The sequence below is a fragment of the Schistocerca gregaria genome, chromosome 5 (genome assembly GCF_023897955.1).
Source record: "Schistocerca gregaria isolate iqSchGreg1 chromosome 5, iqSchGreg1.2, whole genome shotgun sequence".
Classification (NCBI taxonomy): domain Eukaryota; kingdom Metazoa; phylum Arthropoda; class Insecta; order Orthoptera; family Acrididae; genus Schistocerca; species Schistocerca gregaria.
In genome coordinates this window covers 500,487,302-500,507,143 of record NC_064924.1, presented here as the reverse complement: position 1 = coordinate 500,507,143, position 19,842 = coordinate 500,487,302, and the positions used below count along the sequence as shown (strand labels likewise).

At 41.3% G+C, this 19,842-nt stretch overlaps 1 protein-coding gene across 1 annotated transcript in view; it reads right to left on the bottom strand.

The window, feature by feature from the left end:
• Positions 1 to 19,842, bottom strand: part of LOC126272137 (guanine nucleotide exchange factor subunit Rich) — a 274,952-nt gene that overhangs the window by 139,543 nt on the left and 115,567 nt on the right. Inside the window, exon 12 of the mRNA XM_049974745.1 lies at positions 16,109 to 16,328. Within this exon, the coding sequence (XP_049830702.1) occupies positions 16,109 to 16,328 (220 nt within the window). The remainder of the gene's footprint in view (positions 1 to 16,108; positions 16,329 to 19,842) is intronic.

Here is a 19,842-nt window from a genome sequence, read left to right as displayed (position 1 = left end):
AAGCTAGATGAAGGAAAGGCAAATCTACGTTTCTAGCATTTGTAGACTTAGAGCAAGCTTTCGACAATGTTGACTGGAATACTCTCTTTCAAATTCTGAAGGTGGCAGGGGTAAAATACAGGGAGCGAAAGACTATTTAAAATTTGTACAGAAACCAGATGGCAGTTATAAGGGTCAAGGGACATTAAAGGGAGGCAGTGGTGGTCAAGGGAGTGAGACAGGGTTGTAGCCTCTCCCCAATGTTATTCAATCTGTATATTGAGCAAGCAGTAAAGGAAACAAAAGAAAAATTCAGAGTAGGTATTAAAATCCATGGAGAAGAAATAAAAACTTTGAGGTTCGTTGATGACATTGTAATTCTTTCAGAGACATCAAAGGACTTGGAAGAGCAGACGAACAGAATGGGTAGTGTTTTGAAAGGAGGATATAAGATGAACATCAACAAAAGCAAAATGAGGAAAATAGAACATAGTCGAATTAAGTCGGGTGATGCTGATGGAATTAGATTAGGAAATGAGACGCTTAAAGTAGTAAAGGAGTTTTGCTATTTGGGAAGCAAAATAACTGACGATGGTCGAAGTAGAGAGGATATAAAATGTAGACTTACAATGGCAAGGAAAGTGTTTCTGAAGAAGAGAAATTTGTTAACATTGAGTATAGATTTAAGTGTCAGGAAGTTATTTCTGAAAGTATTTGTATGGAGTGTAGCCATGTATGGAAGTGAAACAGGGACGATAAATAGTTTGGACAAAAAGAGAATAGAAGCTTTCAAAATGTGGTGTTACAGAAGAACACTGAAGATTAGATGGGTGGACCACATAACTAATGAGGTGGTACTGAATAGGATTGGGGAGAAGAGGAGTTTGTGGCACAACTTGACTAGAAGAAGGGATCGGTTGGTAGGACATGTTCTGAGGCATCAAAGGATCACCAATTTAGTACTGGAGGGCAGCGTGGAGGGTAAAAATCATAGAGGGAGACCAAGAGATGAATACACTAAGCAGATTCAGATGGATGTAGGTTGCAGTAGGTACTGGGAGATGAAGGAGCTTGCACAGGATAGAGTAGCATGGAGAGCTGCATCAAACCAGTCTCAGGACTGAAGACAACAACAACAACAACAACAACAACAACATATTAACTCGCAATCAAGTACTTTTCTCTTCTACAACCTGATTAGTACTGAATTTACTTATTTCCATTTTTTAAATTTACACTCATGTGTTTTAGAAATCCTCTTTATCCATGTTTGATCTGAAAGAATTTAAGATTTTCTATGCTTATGGTTATGTGATGCTCAAATAGAAATATGAATTTGTTTCGAACTATTGAGGTCTTTCAAGAAAAATAACTCATATATTTCACTTAAGCCCGTCCTTCCACACTCCATAATATTTTGAGGAAGCAAGTTGATTTTCCCTATCCCTCTACTCTTATGTGGTGAAATTGGAGTGTTTGTCAGTTAAATTCCCTTTAATTCTAACTGTCTAAATTCTGAATTTTTTGCGAATTTCCTAGTAGAAGACATCATTTTGAAGCATGGAGCACAGAGAGATTAGGATACAATACTGCCTGTGATGACATTTGCATACATTCACAAGACACTATAGGCTTCGAACTATTCGTTCTGCTCTGTGCTCGCAACGCCGAAATGACAGTGGAAGCATTGGCTTCCGGCCTCAACCGGATGATTCTCAGGATGACTATGTGAAACATCCCATCACCAGGACCAAAGAAGCAAGATACTGGCTTGCATACAGGTCCTGAACACCCAGGAGAAAGATCAAGAGTGCTGTAACATCAAGGAAAGGCCAGTGAGATACAGACCAGAATACTTGAAACGGATTTTTATGCTTGTGTAGAAAGTGCAACTATCAGATAAACTACTAAAATGCTAATTTGGGCCATATCATACTCTTTGTTGCTTGTTGGACATCGCAGACAATTTGAGGATTATGATCCTACATCAAGAAGATAAAACTGCAGAGATGTAGTCCACGTCATCCAGTTGAAGCCCTGCTAAAGTCATGGGGTACAGTAAGAAGATTGGGGCTTCTTGTTCAAGGAAACTGAAGAACAACTTTATGACTGTGTAGCTTGGATGGTGGGGAGAGGGGAACCTCTATAGTTCATCATGAAGAGGATGCAATAGCTTGACCACAATGTGAAAATTCACCAGCTCTATCACACTCAGAACCACTGACAAGATTTAAATCCAGGGTGCTGTAGATGGCTCCAACGAGAACTTCTGAAATGGGGGGTCACTACTTCTCCAGGAGAGTGAACAATATCACAAACTGCAATGCATGCAGTGTGGTGTAGCAGTTAGTGCCATTGGCTGGCATTTTGCAGGTACCCAGTTCAAACTTGATTGCTAGTAAATATTTAGTATTTGTCAATTGTGTTTCTAATGTTAGTAATTCTGGAATATTTGATGTTTTTTGTATAAACATCAGCACTCTCCATCCAGGAGTTCAGTTCTGTTTTGGCTGTACACTGGAGTTTGTAATAAATGTGCTTTCAAGTACTTGTTGTATTTCACGTATGACTCTGCTTTCAGATTTGGACTGTAGTGTGGTTATAACACAACAAAATCTTGGGATCTTGAATAGCTCTCCGGTATTCAGCTGGGTGGCATAGTGTAAAAGGCATGGCATTTCAGCAAGCATGTTTATTCCCATTTTCAAGTGTTCCATTGATGGGGTGAAATCTCCTGGCTGCCACCTTTATATTCTCCTTCCTGCCCCTCCTGCTGGTGCCTGCTGCCATGGACCTAGTGTGGTAGTGGGGGAAGTGTAGTGTCAGGCATTGAGGGTTCAGTTGGGTTGTTTGGGGGAAGGAGACCAGACAGTGAGGTCATCAATGTCATCGGATTAGGGAAGGATGGGGAAGGATATCAGATGAGCCCTTTCAGAGGAACCATCCCGGCATTTGCCTGGAGTGATTTAGGGAAATCACGGAAAACCTAAATCAGGATGGCCGGATGCAGGATTGAAACGTCTTCCTCCTGAATGAGAGTCCAGTGTGCTAGCCACTGTGCCACCTCACTCAGTCGGTATTGATACAGGGCCTTCAATAGTGCTGCAGGTAGTCCCAGATGGGGATCCCTCCTAGTGTATTGACAGTTGTTCATCATCCCCTTCAGCTGTCATCATGGGAGGAGACCTCCATGTAGAATGCTGCTGTGCTTTGATCACACCTAAAGCTTTGTCCCAGGTCTTTTTTTAACTGAAAACAGCTGTCCTTTCTTATTAGTCCATCATCCAGTCAGATCACTACAGCTTCTTTGATAATACAATCCCAGAAGATGTTGGCTTGTTACAACAACTTCTTGTTATCATAATTCATGGTATGTTCATGGGAGATGCAGTGCTCTGCAACAGTGGATTTTTGTTGGCTGAATGTTGTCTGCATGGTATTTATGTTCAGTGCATCTTTCCTGAACTGTCCAGAGCGTCTGGCCTACATGAATTTTTCCATACTGACAAGGGATGCGACAGAGTCTTCGAAGTCTTAGGTCACCCTTGACTGATCCTAATAAGGTTTTCCTGTTGGCTGGTGGGTAGAAATGCACTTGATGTTGTGTTTCCAGAGTATTCTTCTAGTTTTTGCTGAATGTTCCCAATCTATGGAATAATCTCCATCACAATCACTTTGTCTACGCCTTCAGCAGGCTGTGCTCTTGATTTCTTAGATTTTAAGACACATTGCGGTTGCTGTAACCATTTGTACGAAACATGGCTTGTAAGAACTGCAATTTGTCTCCTGTCATGATCTGAGATTGTGTGTCCTCTGTGCACTAGTATGCTTGGCACACCTTGTTGTCAAGGGGCTTGCAAGTACAGATTGTGTGTGTTGGTTTATGACAGACACTGTGCCAAACATGTCTTTTGGTCTTTGGTTGATGAGCACATCCAGAAATGGAAATTTATGCTTCTCTATCTCCATCATGAAATTCATGTTCTCGTGCAGCACACTCAGGTGTTGCAGATAGTCTTGTAGGTGATGTTATCCATGTGGTCAGACTATAAATGTTTTGTCTACCTACTGAAAGAAGCACAAAGGCTTGTAGACTGTCAAGTCCAGGGCTCGCTCTTCTAATGCCTCCATAAACATACTGGCCGCCACTGGTGATAGTAGGCAGCCCATCGTTACTTTGTCTCTTTCTTCATAACAATTTCTGTGGAACAGAAAGTAGGTAGACATAAGCACAAATTCAAAGACCTTGGTTAACGCTAGCCCAAAGTGTTCTACTACACTCCTGGAAATGGAAAAAAAGAACACATTGACACAGGTGTGTCAGACCCACCATACTTGCTCCGGGCACTGCGAGAGGGCTGTACAAGCAATGATCACACGCACGGCACAGCGGACACACCAGGAACCGCAGTGTTGGCCGTCGAATGGTGCTAGCTGCGCAGCATTTGTGCACCGCCGCCGTCAGTGTCATACGGAGCTCCATCGCAGTCTTTAACACTGGTAGCATGCCGCGACAGCGTGGACGTGAACGGTATGTGCAGTTGACGGACTTTGAGCGAGGGCGTATAGTGGGCATGCGGGAGGCCGGGTGGACGTACCGCCGAATTGCTCAACACGTGGGGCGTGAGGTCTCCACAGTACATCGATGTTGTCGCCAGTGGTCGGCGGAAGGTGCACGTGCCCGTCGACCTGGGACCGGACCGCAGCGACGCACGGATGCACGCCAAGGCCGTAGGATCCTACGCAGTGCCGTAGGGGACCGCACCGCCACTTCCCAGCAAATTAGGGACACTGTTGCTCCTGGGGTATCGGCGAGGACCATTCGCAACCGTCTCCATGAAGCTGGGCTACGGTCCCGCACACCGTTAGGCCGTCTTCCGCTCACGCCCCAACATCATGCAGCCCGCCTCCAATGGTGTCGCGACAGGCGTGAATGGAGGGACGAATGGAGACTTGTCGTCTTCAGCAATGAGAGTCACTTCTGCCTTAGTGCCAATGATGGTCGTATGAGTGTTTGGCGCCGTGCAGGTGAGCGCCACAATCAGGACTGCATACGACCGAGGCACACAGGGCCAACACCCGGCATCATGGTGTGGGGAGCGATCTCCTACACTGGCCGTACACCTCTGGTGATCGTCGAGGGGACACTGAATAGTGCACGGTACATCCAAACCGTCATCGAACCCATCGTTCTACCATTCCTAGACCGGCAAGGGAATTTGCTGTTCCAACAGGACAATGCACGTCCGCATGTATCCCGTGCCACCCAACGTGCTCTAGAAGGTGTAAGTCAACTACCCTGGCCAGCAAGATCTCCGGATCTGTCCCCCATTGAGCATGTTTGGGACTGGATGAAGCGTCGTCTCACGCGGTCTGCACGTCCAGCACGAACGCTGGTCCAACTGAGGTGCCAGGTGGAAATGGCATGGCAAGCTGTTCCACAGGACTACATCCAGCATCTCTACTATCGTCTCCATGGGAGAATAGCAGCCTGTATTGCTGCGAAAGGTGGATATACACTGTACTAGTGCCGACATTGTGCATGCTCTGATGCCTGTGTCTATGTGCCTGTGGTTCTGTCAGTGTGATCATGTGATGTATCTGACCCCAGGAATGTGTCAATAAAGTTTCCCCTTCCTGGGACAATGAATTCACGGTGTTCTTATTTCAATTTCCAGGAGTGTATTAGGCTTAGAAAGTCTCTTACACGCATCCTTATGAAGAAAGATACAATGTGAAAGCTCACCATGAGGTCTTCTAGGCACCAGTTGAAAGTTCTGGAGGGGCAGAATGAAATGTGATGAATTTTGTATGTGGTGCTGGCATTTGCTCACTAAGGGGCGAGCATCACTGTCAGGCATTTCAGTAATTCACATGTCAGTGTGACAATGTGGCTACCACTGGACGAAGGGGCGTTTCTTGCATGTGGACTTTAGATAGTCCTTAAAGGCTAGGTGGCGCAGTGCTCATGGATGAAGTTTCTTCAACATCTTTTTGTCTGGAAATGCATGTTGGAGAAGCTTGATGGGCTTCCTCTTCACACCCTAGTAGGTAGAATTTTCTTCAATTCTCCTGTATGTATCATCCTCTAATAGGTCGTACAACTTTTGTTTGTAAACGTGACATGGTAGCAACACCACACAATTTCCTTTGTCTGCTTGGACGACAACTGTCTTAGAATCTTCTTGTAGCTGCTAACTGCTTTTCTCTCTTCTTTGCAGATATTTGGCTTTGGTAGACCTGCCCTGGTAAGTGTACGGCATTTTTCACCTTTCATCTCCTCTGTAGCATCCCATGAAAATGCAAGAGAAACCCATTCCACAGTGCTGATAAATTCAGCTGTTGGTATACGCATTGATGCCGGTGTCAAATTTAGTCCCTTTCTTTGTACATTGTTAATTACTTTCTCTGTACTCTTAATGACAGATTTCCAGTTTTTCTTGAGATAGTTTAGCTGCAAGGCTTTCAGATTTAGCAGTTAGTCTGCAGGTGGCTGATTGCCATGCCTTGTTGGCTTGTGACCAGCTATCTGCATTTATCTATCACCCCAAGTCAGGGGAGGGGAGAACATTGACACCAACTGCAGATGGAGCGAGGAGAGTTCTCTTGAGGTCTCATTGAATCTGCATAGATGTACCAGATCCACTCCTTGACCAATGCCAGGAGGGTTCTTCTGGTGATCTGGCTGGTGGCTGGAGTTCTGACGTGATAAATGACTTTTGCAAAGGATGGTACAATTCGGTGCTCTCGGTATCTCAGCAGAAATACAAGGGAGGCCAAAACACTCCATCCTGTTCCAATACTTATCAAGCTTCTTAATTATGCTGCACATCTTCTCCCCATAAAGGTACTTGATGTCCGATTTTTAACAGTTCTCGGGTATTCAGCCAGGTGGCATTGTTTATAAGGTCGGATATTTTGGCAAAAAGACTTCTTACCATCTTCAAGCATTCCTGATGAGTGGGTGATGACTGCTGCGTGCCATCTTCATATCCTGTCTCCCCAACTTCTAATACTTCCAGCCAGTGCCTTTGGGCGTGAACATAGTGTAGTGTTTAAATTTTAATTGGTAACTGCTACTATTTCTCCTTGTGGATACTCAGTCATCACTATATTACGTTTACCTGTATCCACCTTGCCACTACTCGCCCATTTGTGTCAGTTTTAAATTTAAATTTTACCTTTAAATCATCTTAACAGATGGTTGGGCACTCTCACTCTCTCTATTCAAGTACATAATTTTTACATTTTTAATTTATTTTGATGATTCATATCTAACCATGTTTTAATCAGTTATATATTATGTATCCACCTATGTTAATAACTGGACTAGTCGGTTCTGATGCTATTTGCCACTAAACTGCTTTACTTTCCCCTGCAATACAATGGTCACTACTTTTTGTGCACGGTTGTCTTCTACTGCCGCATAAAACCCTATCTCGCCTTCATGTGCAGCCGTCACTACCCTGCAGCCCAGTGTTTTGTGTGTGGCAGCCACGCATTTCATTGTAGAAATTATTTTGCATTGTTCATTAATATTCTCTAAGTTTTTCTCTTTTTCTCCTCTGACTGCCCATTTCTTTAGGTAATTTTGTTGATTATAAGATGCATAACACGTTTCCATCGTAACTAACCCAACCACATTAGCTTCATATTTACAGATGGGCAGTGAATTCCTATTATTATAACCAAACAAGTGTTAAGTGGTTTATAATCTTTTATTACTGTGCCCCTGCTGAAAGAATTTTGGTCATCACTGATCAACACCTCCAACCAATTGTCCAAAATCTAGCCTCCCAGATCGAAGACACCAACCACTTCCTTCAGCAACACTCCACCATCCTAAAAAATAATCCATAGTCTCATTCCTTCACAACCTCCTCCTCTCCCATCCACTTCACCTGCTCCTCCCCAGCTCAGTGTACCATATTCCTGAATGTTGACCACCTCCTCTCTGATGGCTTCATCCACACCTCTGTTCACATTAAATCCACCAATCCACAATTCCTGCATTTCAGAATTTTCATCACTCTCACACCAAAAAGCCCCTGCCTTACAATCTGGTCATGAGAGAATGACATATGTGCAGTGACAAAAACTCCATTAACCAGTACACTGAAGGTCTCATCAAGGCCGTGACCAACAGACACTATTCCACCAGACCTAATCTACAAACAGATTCCCCATGCCATTTCCCCACATACCCCCAATCCTCCTATCAGCTCCAAGAACCAGCTATGAAGCAGTGCCACCACCATCACCCAATATCACACCAGAATGGAAAAGCTGAATCACATCCTCCATCAGTGCCTTGATTATCTATCATTATGCCCTGAAATAAGGAATGTCCTACCTAAGATCTATCCCACCACTCCTAAAGAGGTGTTCCATCCCTCAGCCACTCTCCAACACATCCTACTTCTTCCCTACGTCACACCCAAGCATAACCTCTTACCAAAGGGATCACATCCCCATGAAAGACTAAGGTACAAGAGCTGCCCAATACACCCACCCAGCACTTCCTATTCCAGTCCTGTCACAGGCATCTCCTATCCCACCAGAGGCCGGACCATCTGTGAAAGCTGCCATGTCATGTACCAAGTCTGCTACAATCATTGCACGGCTTTTATATTGGTATGGCTACCAACCAGTGACCACCAAGAGGAACAGCTACTGCCAAACTGTGGTCAAAAGCAAAGTGGCACAATATTCAGCTGAACATAACGTGCTCAACTTCAATGGCCTCTTCACAGCCTGCGCCCTCTGGACACTCCCCTACACCACCAACTTTTCTGATTTGCAGAGATGAGAGTTATGCTTACAACACATTCTCTGCTACCAAAAGTAACCCTGCCTTAACCTACAATAACCTGCTGTCCCCACAGTCTCCACCCAACTGTTATCTCTTCTCTTTTTACATGTCCCCTCAGTCTCACAGTGTGTTGTTCTCTGCCAAAGCTCCCACCTGTTTTTTTTTACATTCCCTGCTCCTCTCCATTTCCCTTCCCCATCCCTGTTCCAGAGCCTCCTGACACTGCACCTGGAAGTACTGTCCTGTTGCTGTCTAGTCCCTGCACACTTCGTCAGGTAGTGCTCCTCTCCCCTGAGCTGTAACCTGATAAGCCCCCCTCCTCTGCCCCACTGCAGAGTGTGGCTCTCACTCAACATTAAAGTTGCATTCCAGTCCGAATTGCTGATAAGAGTGGTATGCACATGCAGGTAGGTGTGTGTGTGTGTGTGTGTGTGTGTGTGTGTGTGTGTGTGTGTGTGTGAGAGAGAGAGAGAGAGAGAGAGAGAGAGAGAGAGAGAGAGAGAGGTGTGTGTACTGGCTTGTATGAATGTGTGTGTATTTTCTTTTCTGAAGAAGGCTTTGACAGAAAGTTAAGACATGTAACAGTCTCATGTCTTCTACATCTACATCTACATGACTACTCTGCAATTCACATTTAAGTGCTTGGCAGAAGGTTCATCGAACCACAATCATACTATCTCTCTACTATTCCACTACCGAACAGCGAGCGGGAAAAACGAACACCTAAACCTTTCTGTTCGAGCTCTGATTTCTCTTATTTTATTTTGATGATCATTCCTACCTATGTAGGTTGGGCTCAACAAAATATTTTCGCATTCGGAAGAGAAAGTTGGTGACTGAAATTTCGTAAAAAGGTCTCGCCGCGACGAAAAACGTCTATGCTGTAATGACTTCCATCCCAACTCGTGTATCATATCTGCCACACTCTCTTCCCTATAACGTGATAATACAAAACGAGCTGCCCTTTTTTGCACCCTTTCAATGTCCTCCGTCAATCCCACCTGGTAAGGATCCCACACCGCGCAGCAATATTCTAACAGAGGACGAACAAGTGTAGTGTAAGCTGTCTCTTTAGTGGACTTGTTGCATCTTCTAAGTGTCTTGCCAACGAAACGCAACCTTTGGCTCGCCTTCCCGACAATATTATCTATGTGGTCCTTCCAACTGAAGTTGTTCGTAATTTTAACACCCAGGTACTTAGTTGAATTGACAGCCTTGAGAATTGTACTATTTATCGAGTAATCGAATTCCAACGGATTTCTTTTGGAACTCATGTGGATCATCTCACACTTTTCGTTATTTAGCGTCAACTGCCACCTGACACACCATACAGCAATCTTTTCTAAATCGCTTTGCAACTGATACTGGTCTTCGGATGACCTTACTAGACGGTAAATTACAGCATCATCTGCGAACAACCTAAGAGAACTGCTCAGATTGTCACCCAGGTCATTTATATAGATCAGGAACAGTAGAGGTCCCAGGACGCTTCCCTGGGGAACACCTGATATCACTTCAGTTTTACTCGATGATTTGCCGTCTATTACTACGAACTGCAACCTTCCTGACAGGAAATCACGAATCCAGTCGCACAACTGAGACGATACCCCATAGCTCCGCAGCTTGATTAGAAGTCGCTTGTGAGGAACGGTGTCAAAAGCTTTCCAGAAATCTAGAAATACGGAATCAACTTGAGATCCCCTGTCGATAGCGGCCATTACTTCGTGCGAATAAAGAGCTAGCTGCGTTGCACAAGAGCGATGTTTTCTGAAGCCATGCTGCTTATGTGTCAATAGATCGTTCCCTTCGAGGTGATTCATAATGTTTGAATACAGTATATGCTCCAAAACCCTACTGCAAACCGACGTCAATGATATAGGTCTGTAGTTAAATGGATTACTCCTACTACCCTTCTTGAACACTGGTGCGACCTGCGCAATTTTCCAATCTGTAGGTACAGATCTATCGGTGAGCGAGCGGTTGTATATGAGTGCTAAGTAGGGAGCTATAGTATCAGCGTAATCTGAAAGGAACCTAATCGGTATACAATCTGGACCTGAAGACTTGCCCGTATCAAGCGATTTGAGTTGCTTCGCAACCCCTAAGGTATCTACTTCTAAGAAACTCATGCTAGCAGATGTTCGTGTTTCAAATTCTGGAATATTCCATTGTGCCTGTCTGCAGCTCAAACTTTCATCTTTACAGTGAGTAGCAATCTACCATTTTTTAATTAAAATTCAGGTGCAGAATGGATGGAGTTAAAAGGGAAACAGATAACTATAAAAATAAATGAGACTTTGGTAACAAATGCATGTAGTGTTGCAAAACCTCTTAAACAAGTACTTCATTTCTGCTACTGACAGCTTGGGGTTATCAGGTTTGGTGAAAAGTGCAATGGAGTATCTGAGGCCAGTCTTTAAAAATAACTCAATTCTCCCAGATATAGATCTATAGTTCTGCACATCTGTTCCACGTCCCTTCTTGAAAACGGGGATTACCTGTACCCTTTTCCAATCCTTTGGAACGCTTTGCTCTTCTGGCGACCTACGGTACACCGCTGCAAGAAGGGGGGCAAGTTGCTTCGTGTACTCTGTGTAAAATCGAACTGGTATCCCATCAGGTCCAGCGGCCTTTCCTCTTTTGAGCGATTTTAATTGTTTCTCTATCCCTCTGTCGTCTATTTCGATATCTACAATTTTGTCATCTGTGCGACAATCTAGAGAAGGAACTACAGTGCAGTCTTCCTCTGAGAAACAGCTTTGGAAGAAGACGTTTAGTATTTCGGCCTTTAGTCTATCATCCTCTGTTTCAGTACCATTTTGGTCACAGAGTGTCTGGACATTTTGTTTTGATCCACCTACCGCTTTGACATAGGACCAAAGTTTCTTAGGATTTTCTGCCAAGTCAGTACATAGAACTTTACTTTCGAATTCATTGAATGCCTCTCGCATAGCCGTCCTCACACTACATTTCGCTATGCGTAATTTTTGTTTGTCTGCAAGGCTTTGGCTATGTTTATGTTTGCTGTGAAGTTCCCTTTGCTTCCGCAGCAGTTTTCTAATTCCTTTGTTGTACCACGGTGGCTCTTTTCCATTTCTTACGATCTTGCTTGGCACATACTGATCTAACGTATATTGTACGATGGTTTTGAACTTTGTCCACTGATACTCAACACTACCTGTACTCGAGACAAAACTTTTGTGTTGAGCCGTCAGGTACTCTGTAATCTGCTTTTTGTCACTTTTGCTAAACAGAAAAATCTTCCTACCTTTTTTAATATTTCTATTTACGGCTGAAATCATCGATGCAGTAACCGCTTTATGATCACTGATTCCCTGTTCTGCGTTAACTGTTTCAAATAGTTCGGGTCTGTTTGTCACCAGAAGGTCTCATATGTTATTCCCTCGAGTCGGTTCTCTGTTTAACTGATCAAGGTAGTTTTCAGATAAAGCACTTAAAAGAATTTCACTGGATTCTTTGTCCCTGCCACCCATTATGAACGTTTGAGTCTCCCAGTCTATATCTGGCAAACTAAAATCTCCACCTAGAACTATAACATGGTGGAGAAATCTACTCGAAATATTTTCCAAATTATTCTTCAGGTGCTCAGCCACAACAGCTGCTGAGCCCGGGGGCCTATAGAGACATCCAATTACCATGTCTGAGCCTGCTTTAACCGTGACCTTCACCCAAATCATGTCACAATTTGGATCTCCGTCAATTTCCTTCGATACTATTGCACTTCTTATCGCTATAAACACGCCTCCCCCTTCACTGTCCAGCCTGTCTCTGCGGTATACATACCAATGTGAGTTTATGATTTCATTACTGTTTACATCTGGTTTCAGCCAACTTTCTGTCCCCAGTACTATATGGGCGTTGTGACCGTTTCTTAATGAGAGCAGTTCTGGGACCTTTCTATAGACACTCCTGCAGTTTACTATTAGCACATTAATATTGTTATTCCCTGTTGCATTTTGCCTACTCCTACCTTGCCGCGTCTCAGGAGGCGTCTTGTCGGGCCTAGGGAGGGAATTCTCTAACCTAAAAAAAAAACCATGTGCACTCCACACGTACTCCGCTACCCTTGTAGCCGCTTCCGGTGTGTAGTGCACGCCTGACCTATTCAGGGGGACACTACATTTCTCCACTTCTTTACAAGGTGACTTACTTGGAATTTGCAACCACTCTTCTTTACTGAACAGCCAGCTGCTGGAAACCCTCTTTACTTCTTCTCCATCTAATAATGTTAGGTACAGGAATTTTTAGACTCTTTCCACTTATGAAACAAGTAGACGTACAAACTTTACTTTTTGTCAACTAACAATGCATTTGACCACCATACACAATGAAAATTTCACTTTCCACATGAATATGTAACTTTCCGCATGTCTCTCATACAGTCGTATGTTAGAAACAAATTGAGTTACAGTTAAAAGAAAGTTGGCTTGGATACCATGACCTTTCTTAACGTGAATCATAAAATGAGCCTTGCCTCTAACAAGGTTGCATCAAGAGTCTACAAGAGTACTTTTTCAACCGTTCTTGTTTTAATAACAATAGTCAATGACACAATAAGCACAGAGTTGCATATAAACTCCATGGATCTTCCTTACACACTCGCTAAAACATCTATGGACTGCCCAACAGGTACCTGTCGGTGCCGTCCAACCGCCGCGTGTACTTTCTTCCCGCGACTGATTTTAAACCTGCACACACAAACATGCTACGCGAAATAGGTAGGATTCTACCATCCCACACACATACCCAGAATATCACGTGTTCGAGACAGTAGAAGGCTAAGCGGTTCTAGAATTTATACAGAAATTCTCGAATCACTACAGGGTCCATTGCTTTTTCTTGTGTACATAAATGACCTCTCATCTGTTACATTGCCAGATGCTAAGTTTGGTTTGTTTGCGGATGATACAAACATTGCAATAAGTAGCAAGTCGGGTACAGATTTAGAAATAGCTGCTACTCAAATTTTCACTGACATTAATAAGTGGTTTAAAGCTCCTTCACTGCCATTAAACTTTCAGAATACCCACTAAATGCAATTCAGAACCTGAGAGAGAATTCTTCCAGCATGTGTACAAAATATGAAGACATGCAGATTGAAGAGGTTGACAATGTTAAATTTCTGGGATTACAACTCGATAATAAATTCAGTTGGGAAGGGCATACCACAGAATTGCTTAAGCGCCTAAATAAGTCTGTATTTGCCGTGAGAATGATGTCAGATGTTGGAGATATAAATATAAAAAACTTGCATACTTTGCTTTTTTTCATTCTATTATGTCCTATGGGATCATATTCTGGGGCAACTCATCAAACCGAGCGAAAGTTTTTAGGGTGCAAAAGCATGTGATAAGAATCATTTGTGATGTAAATTGAAGATCATCATGTAGAAACCTGTTCAAGGAACTTAGTAATCTAACCACTGCTTCTTAGTGTATTTATTCGTTAATGAAATTTGTTGCAAGTAATACATCTCTACTTCCAACCAATAGCTCAATACATAATATCAATACTAATTACATAACTACTAGCACCACAAAAATGTTAGATAAATACTTTAATATCATTAATTCTGGATGAGGAAATTAACAATTACTTCAACATAAAATGATATAAATTGCTTCTACAAATGAAACAACATGCAGTGATGATATAAGTTATGATACTGGGGATCAATACAACTTCCTTAATGTAACTGATGTAAAATAAATCAACTGACAGCTCTATCAAAAATTTTTGAGAAAGTAATGTATTCAAGAGTAGCCTCCCATATTTGTAAAAATAAAGTACTAACAAAATGTCAGTTTGGTTTTCAGAAAGGCTTTTCAACAGAAAATGCTATATATGCTTTCACTGATCAAATATTAAATGCTCTGAATAACCGGACATCACCCATTGGTATTTTTTGTGATCTCTCAAAGGCCTTTGATTGTGTAAATCATGGAATTCTTTTAGATAAGCTAAATCATTATGGTTTGAGTGGGGCAGTGCACAAATGGTTTAATTCATACTTAACTGGAAGAATGCAGAAAGTTGAAATAAGTGGTTCGTGTAATGTTAAAACAGCTGATTCCTCAAACTGGGGTGCTATCAAGCACGGGGTCCCACAGGGTTCGGTCTTAGGTCCTTTACTGTTCTTGATATACATTAATGACTTACCATTCCACATTGATGAAGATGCAAAGTTAGTTCTTTTTGCTGATGATACAAGTATAGTAATAACATCCAAAAACCAAGAACTAAGTGATGTAATTGTAAATGATGTTTTTCACAAAATTATTAAGTGGTTCTCAGCAAACGGACTCTCTTTAAATTTTGATAAAACACAGTATATACAGTTCCGTACAGTAAATGGCAAAACTCCAGTAATAAATATAGAATTTGAACAGAAGTCTGTAGCTAAGGTAGAATTTTCAAAATTTTTAGGTGTGTCCATTGATGAGAGGTTAAACTGGAAGCAACACATTGATGGTCTGCTGAAACGTCTGAGTTCAGCTACGTATGCTATTAGGGTTATTGCAAATTTTGGTGATAAGAATCTCAGTAAATTAGCTTACTATGCCTACTTTCATTCACTGCTTTCGTATGGCATCATATTCTGGGGTAATTCATCGTTGAGTAGAAAAGTATTCATTGCACAAAAACGTGTAATCAGAATAATTGCTGGAGCCCACCCACGGTCATCCTGCAGACATCTATTTAAGGATCTAGGGATCCTCACAGTAACCTCACAGTATATATATTCCCTTATGAAATTTGTTGATAATAATCCAACCCAATTCAAAAGTAATAGCAGTGTGCATACCTATAACACCAGGAGAAAGGATGATCTTCACTATGCAGGGTTAAATCTGACTTTGGCACAGAAAGGGGTAAATTATGCTGCCACAAAAGTCTTTGGGCACCTACCAAACAGCATCAAAAGCCTGACAGATAGCCAACTAACATTTAAAAATAAATTAAAAGAATTTCTAGATGACAACTCCTTCTACTCATTGGCTGAATTTTTAGATATAATTAAAAAAAAAAAAAAAAAAAAAAAAAAAAAAAAAAAAAAAAAAAAAAAAAAAAAAAACCTTAATCATTACTGTCATGCAATATTTTGTGTAATGTAATTTCTTGTACAGACATCTTTTATTAACCTGACACGTTCCACATCATTACGAAGTGTCGTATTCATGATCTATGGAACAAGTATTAATCTAATCTAATCTAATCTAATCTAATCATGTGATTTAGAGGTGACTTTATGCTCTTATGATTAATATATGGTGTAGTATCCACATGAATTCTTACCTAGAGGATAAATTCGAAGCTGAAATGGTAACATAATTCTCTTTGACATAAACGTATGAGATTTGTCACCATCTTTTGGGAACAATGGTAACCAAACTCTCATGCCATGTGAACCACAAAACAACCACAGAGCTTCTGTTAGGTGAGGTTTTTCTCTTCGAGATTTCCTAGGTACCCAGACATTTTCAACACAGGATGCCAAAACTGTTGGAGGCTGGAACTAGGAAAAAAAAATTAAATTTTAATAATATCATTAACTCTTAACATTAAGCAAAAAACTGACTATGTTTAATATAAATTCGTATATTCTATCAACAAACTGGCAAATTCATTAATAAATCAAAAAAAAAAAAAAATGTTAAATAACTGTTCATCATAACAATTAGCACTACTGCTTGGAAAAGGGGTCAGGGGCACAAAAATTAAGTGAATAACTAGTTACACTGTGTTCACAAATGCGATAATTATGGCAATAATAAATTTTAAAAATTCATTCATTTGCTTGAATTTCGATGTTAGTAATAAATTAACAATTGCACAAGCTTAAAAATTTTTATTAATTAACGGTATCTTACCAAACATTCTAACTGCCCAAAGCTTTATACCTGCATATCTGGATCAAATTAACAAACTGACATAGTCAGGCATAAAATAATGTGGAGTACTGAGTTCACCTTGTAGGATCATAATGACTTTATCACTTTGCTGCTCACTTTCCACTACTTGGTGCAGATATCATTTTGTGTATAATAAAAAAGTTTGGCACTGAGAAACAAATTACAATACAACAACAAATCCCAATAGTTACATTAGTGACAGTAATTGTCATCTGCAAAGTGATATGGAAAAGATAAAGAAAACAAAAGACACATTAGTGCTTGTTACCTGGTTGGTTTTGTCATGGTAGCTCTTTTGTAAACAACTGTCAATCACTGTTTTACTCTGATCTGAATATAGAATAATATATGTTACAGTAATGCAATGTATTTGTACAAGGACATCATGAGAGTGAATCCTTGGACACAATTCTATAATGAAGCAAGGGAAAAGAACTAAGCACTTTTGCTATATGAGAGGCAAGAGAGGGTAGAGAGAGGGAAAGGCAAGAGAGGGAGCAGGGAGGTGGTAAGGGCAAGAGAGGGTGCAGGGAGGTGGTAAGGGCAAGAGAGGGTGCAGGGAGGTGGTAAGGGCAAGAGAGGGCGCAGGGAAGTGGTAAGGGCAAGAGAGGGCGCAGGGAGGTAGTAAGGGCAAGAGAGGGTGAAGGAGGGAAAGGCAGAAGAGTGAAGGGAGTGAAAAGCAGTAAGCATTCAGGAGAGGAATGTGAGAAGTACTGAAGGGGAGAGGCTAAATATGGTCAAGGAGTGAGACAGGGGGAGGGGTGGCAAAAGTCATCAGAGGGTAGATGAAAAATGGTGAAGGAGGAAGGCATTAGACAGGGAAGGAGGAAAGGCAGACAATGGGGGAAAGGGAAGAGGCACGAGAGGGGGAGAGGGAAAAGGCATGAGAGAGGTAAAGCTGAAAGACATGAGAGGAGCAAAAGGGAAAAAAGAATGAGAAGGGTAAAAAAGGGAAAAAAGAATGAGAAGGGTAAAAATGGGAAAAAAGCATTAGAGGGGGAAAGAGGAAAGTGAGATAGGGGGGATGGAGGGCAGAGAGAAGAGGGGGAGGAGGCAAAGTATAAAACAGGGAAGGCACCAAAGGGAAAGGGGAAGGCCAGGCCCAGAGACCACCTCCATTCTTTCCATACTTACTACGTAGAAGTCAACTAAATGAGTCTTAAATTTAGAGAAATGTTCTTGGATATCAACAGCTTTACACGAAGTAAGTTAATAAGAGATGTAATAGATCCCTTGTGGTACACTAAACAGGTCACAGAATAATGTTGTGAAGCCTATGACAAAAGCATGCTACATCTGGGAATACAAAATCTCCAAGATTGGCAACGGTATTCAGATACCTGAAACATAGTGTGGGCTTTGATGAAGGGTGCTTTTTAATTTTCCACAACAAAAGCCAATTAAAATGAGGATGTCTTGCACTTCCTTACTCAAAAAAACATTACATTTCCCTTTGAATCTTCAGACTACATCTGTCAGGATTTCTCTTAATTTGCAAAAGAACATGAAACTGGCATATACAATCCCACTTTCAGCATTTGCAATGAGTCATTGTTTGCACAGGATAATGCATCAATCTCACTCTGTATTGATGAACTTATAGATAAATATTAATCTCTGAATGAGCCTATGAGTGGGCTGCAATTCATTGTCCGATAGTGATCATGCTGTACCTGGTGCAAGTATCTGCTGTGATGAAGGGTGTACACCTTCACACTCCTCCTATAAATAATCTGATTATCTAGACACAAGAATTGAAAATTGTTCTTAATCTACATGGCAAGTAGAAATGTTCTTACTAAAACTTGACGATAAATAGAATTGTATTGTAAACAAGCTCCTACTGTTGTTAACAGGATTACTGCTTATGTCTTGAGCAGCAAACATGATTGAAAAAGGTCAGCGCAGTGCTGCATCAGTCTCAGTTGAAAAGCAATTTTATAATAACTCGACGTGCAAAAAATGTAAAAAACATGTGATTAAGGACATCCTGTGTGTGAAGTGCAACTTGTGGTTACATGACAGGTGTGCGAACATAAACCCGACGTTCGTGAATGACGATATTTGTTGGACCTGTAGTGATTGTGTGCGTGACAAATGTAAAGTTCTTCTCAATGTGGTACACACATAAAACAAAATTATCAAGTCATTAAATTGTGGTATTGAAACCCTCAAGAAATAGCATTCCTGAAACAAGAAAACAAAAATCTCTTAAGTGAAAAAAGTTTGTGGTCCAGTGAAACAGTAGCGGTAAATAGACACAAAAACAGTCCCATTCATATTGTCAAACATGAAAAAAAAAAGTTATTTATGACAAAACAAACATAATATGGAACTCAGAATATGTTGAAACTACAAATAAATTTATGTGGACTGCAGTTAGGTCCAAAAACAGAACACGAAACCATCAAGAAAGTGAAAAACAAAACAAAGCACTAGATATGGTGTGCCAGTTACATCAAATAAGTTTTCAGCACTAGACTCACCAAGCAAAACAACAAATAGTATAAGCGAAATTAAATATAACGAATCCTCTGATAAAGGCTGAAACAGAAAAATTCAAAGACCTGGAAGCACAAAGAAGTTATTACTGTATGTGGACAGCCACGGAAAAAGCCTTTCAGCTCCCCTTCGTGAAGCTTTACACAATGAATATTCTGTATTCACTAAAGTTAAACCCAGAGTGACATTAATTGCTGTGGTCGAGAATTTATCAGAAACACGTCAGAAAAAAGACAACCACGTTGTAATCAATGGTGGTGCCAAAAATGTTTAGGAAAGCGAGAGCAAGTCAGCATTCGCAGTTTACAGGAAGTTATTGCCAAAACTATATAACATAAATGTTACCATAATAAACCGGCCAGTGCAACATGATCTCCTGCAGTAGTCATGTGTTAATACAGAAATTGAGTGGTATATTTTAGAACTGCAGAAACTACGTAAAAAACTAAATATGTGTACTTGCTAGACATAAGCAAACTGAAACATGAGGAACATACCAGACACAGACTTCTCTTAAACAGAAATGGAAAGCTCAAGTTAGTGAACCAGATAACGGAACTTTGTAAGGAGCTGCATAAAACAACGGACCTCATCATCTTATAGTCAACCAGTTTG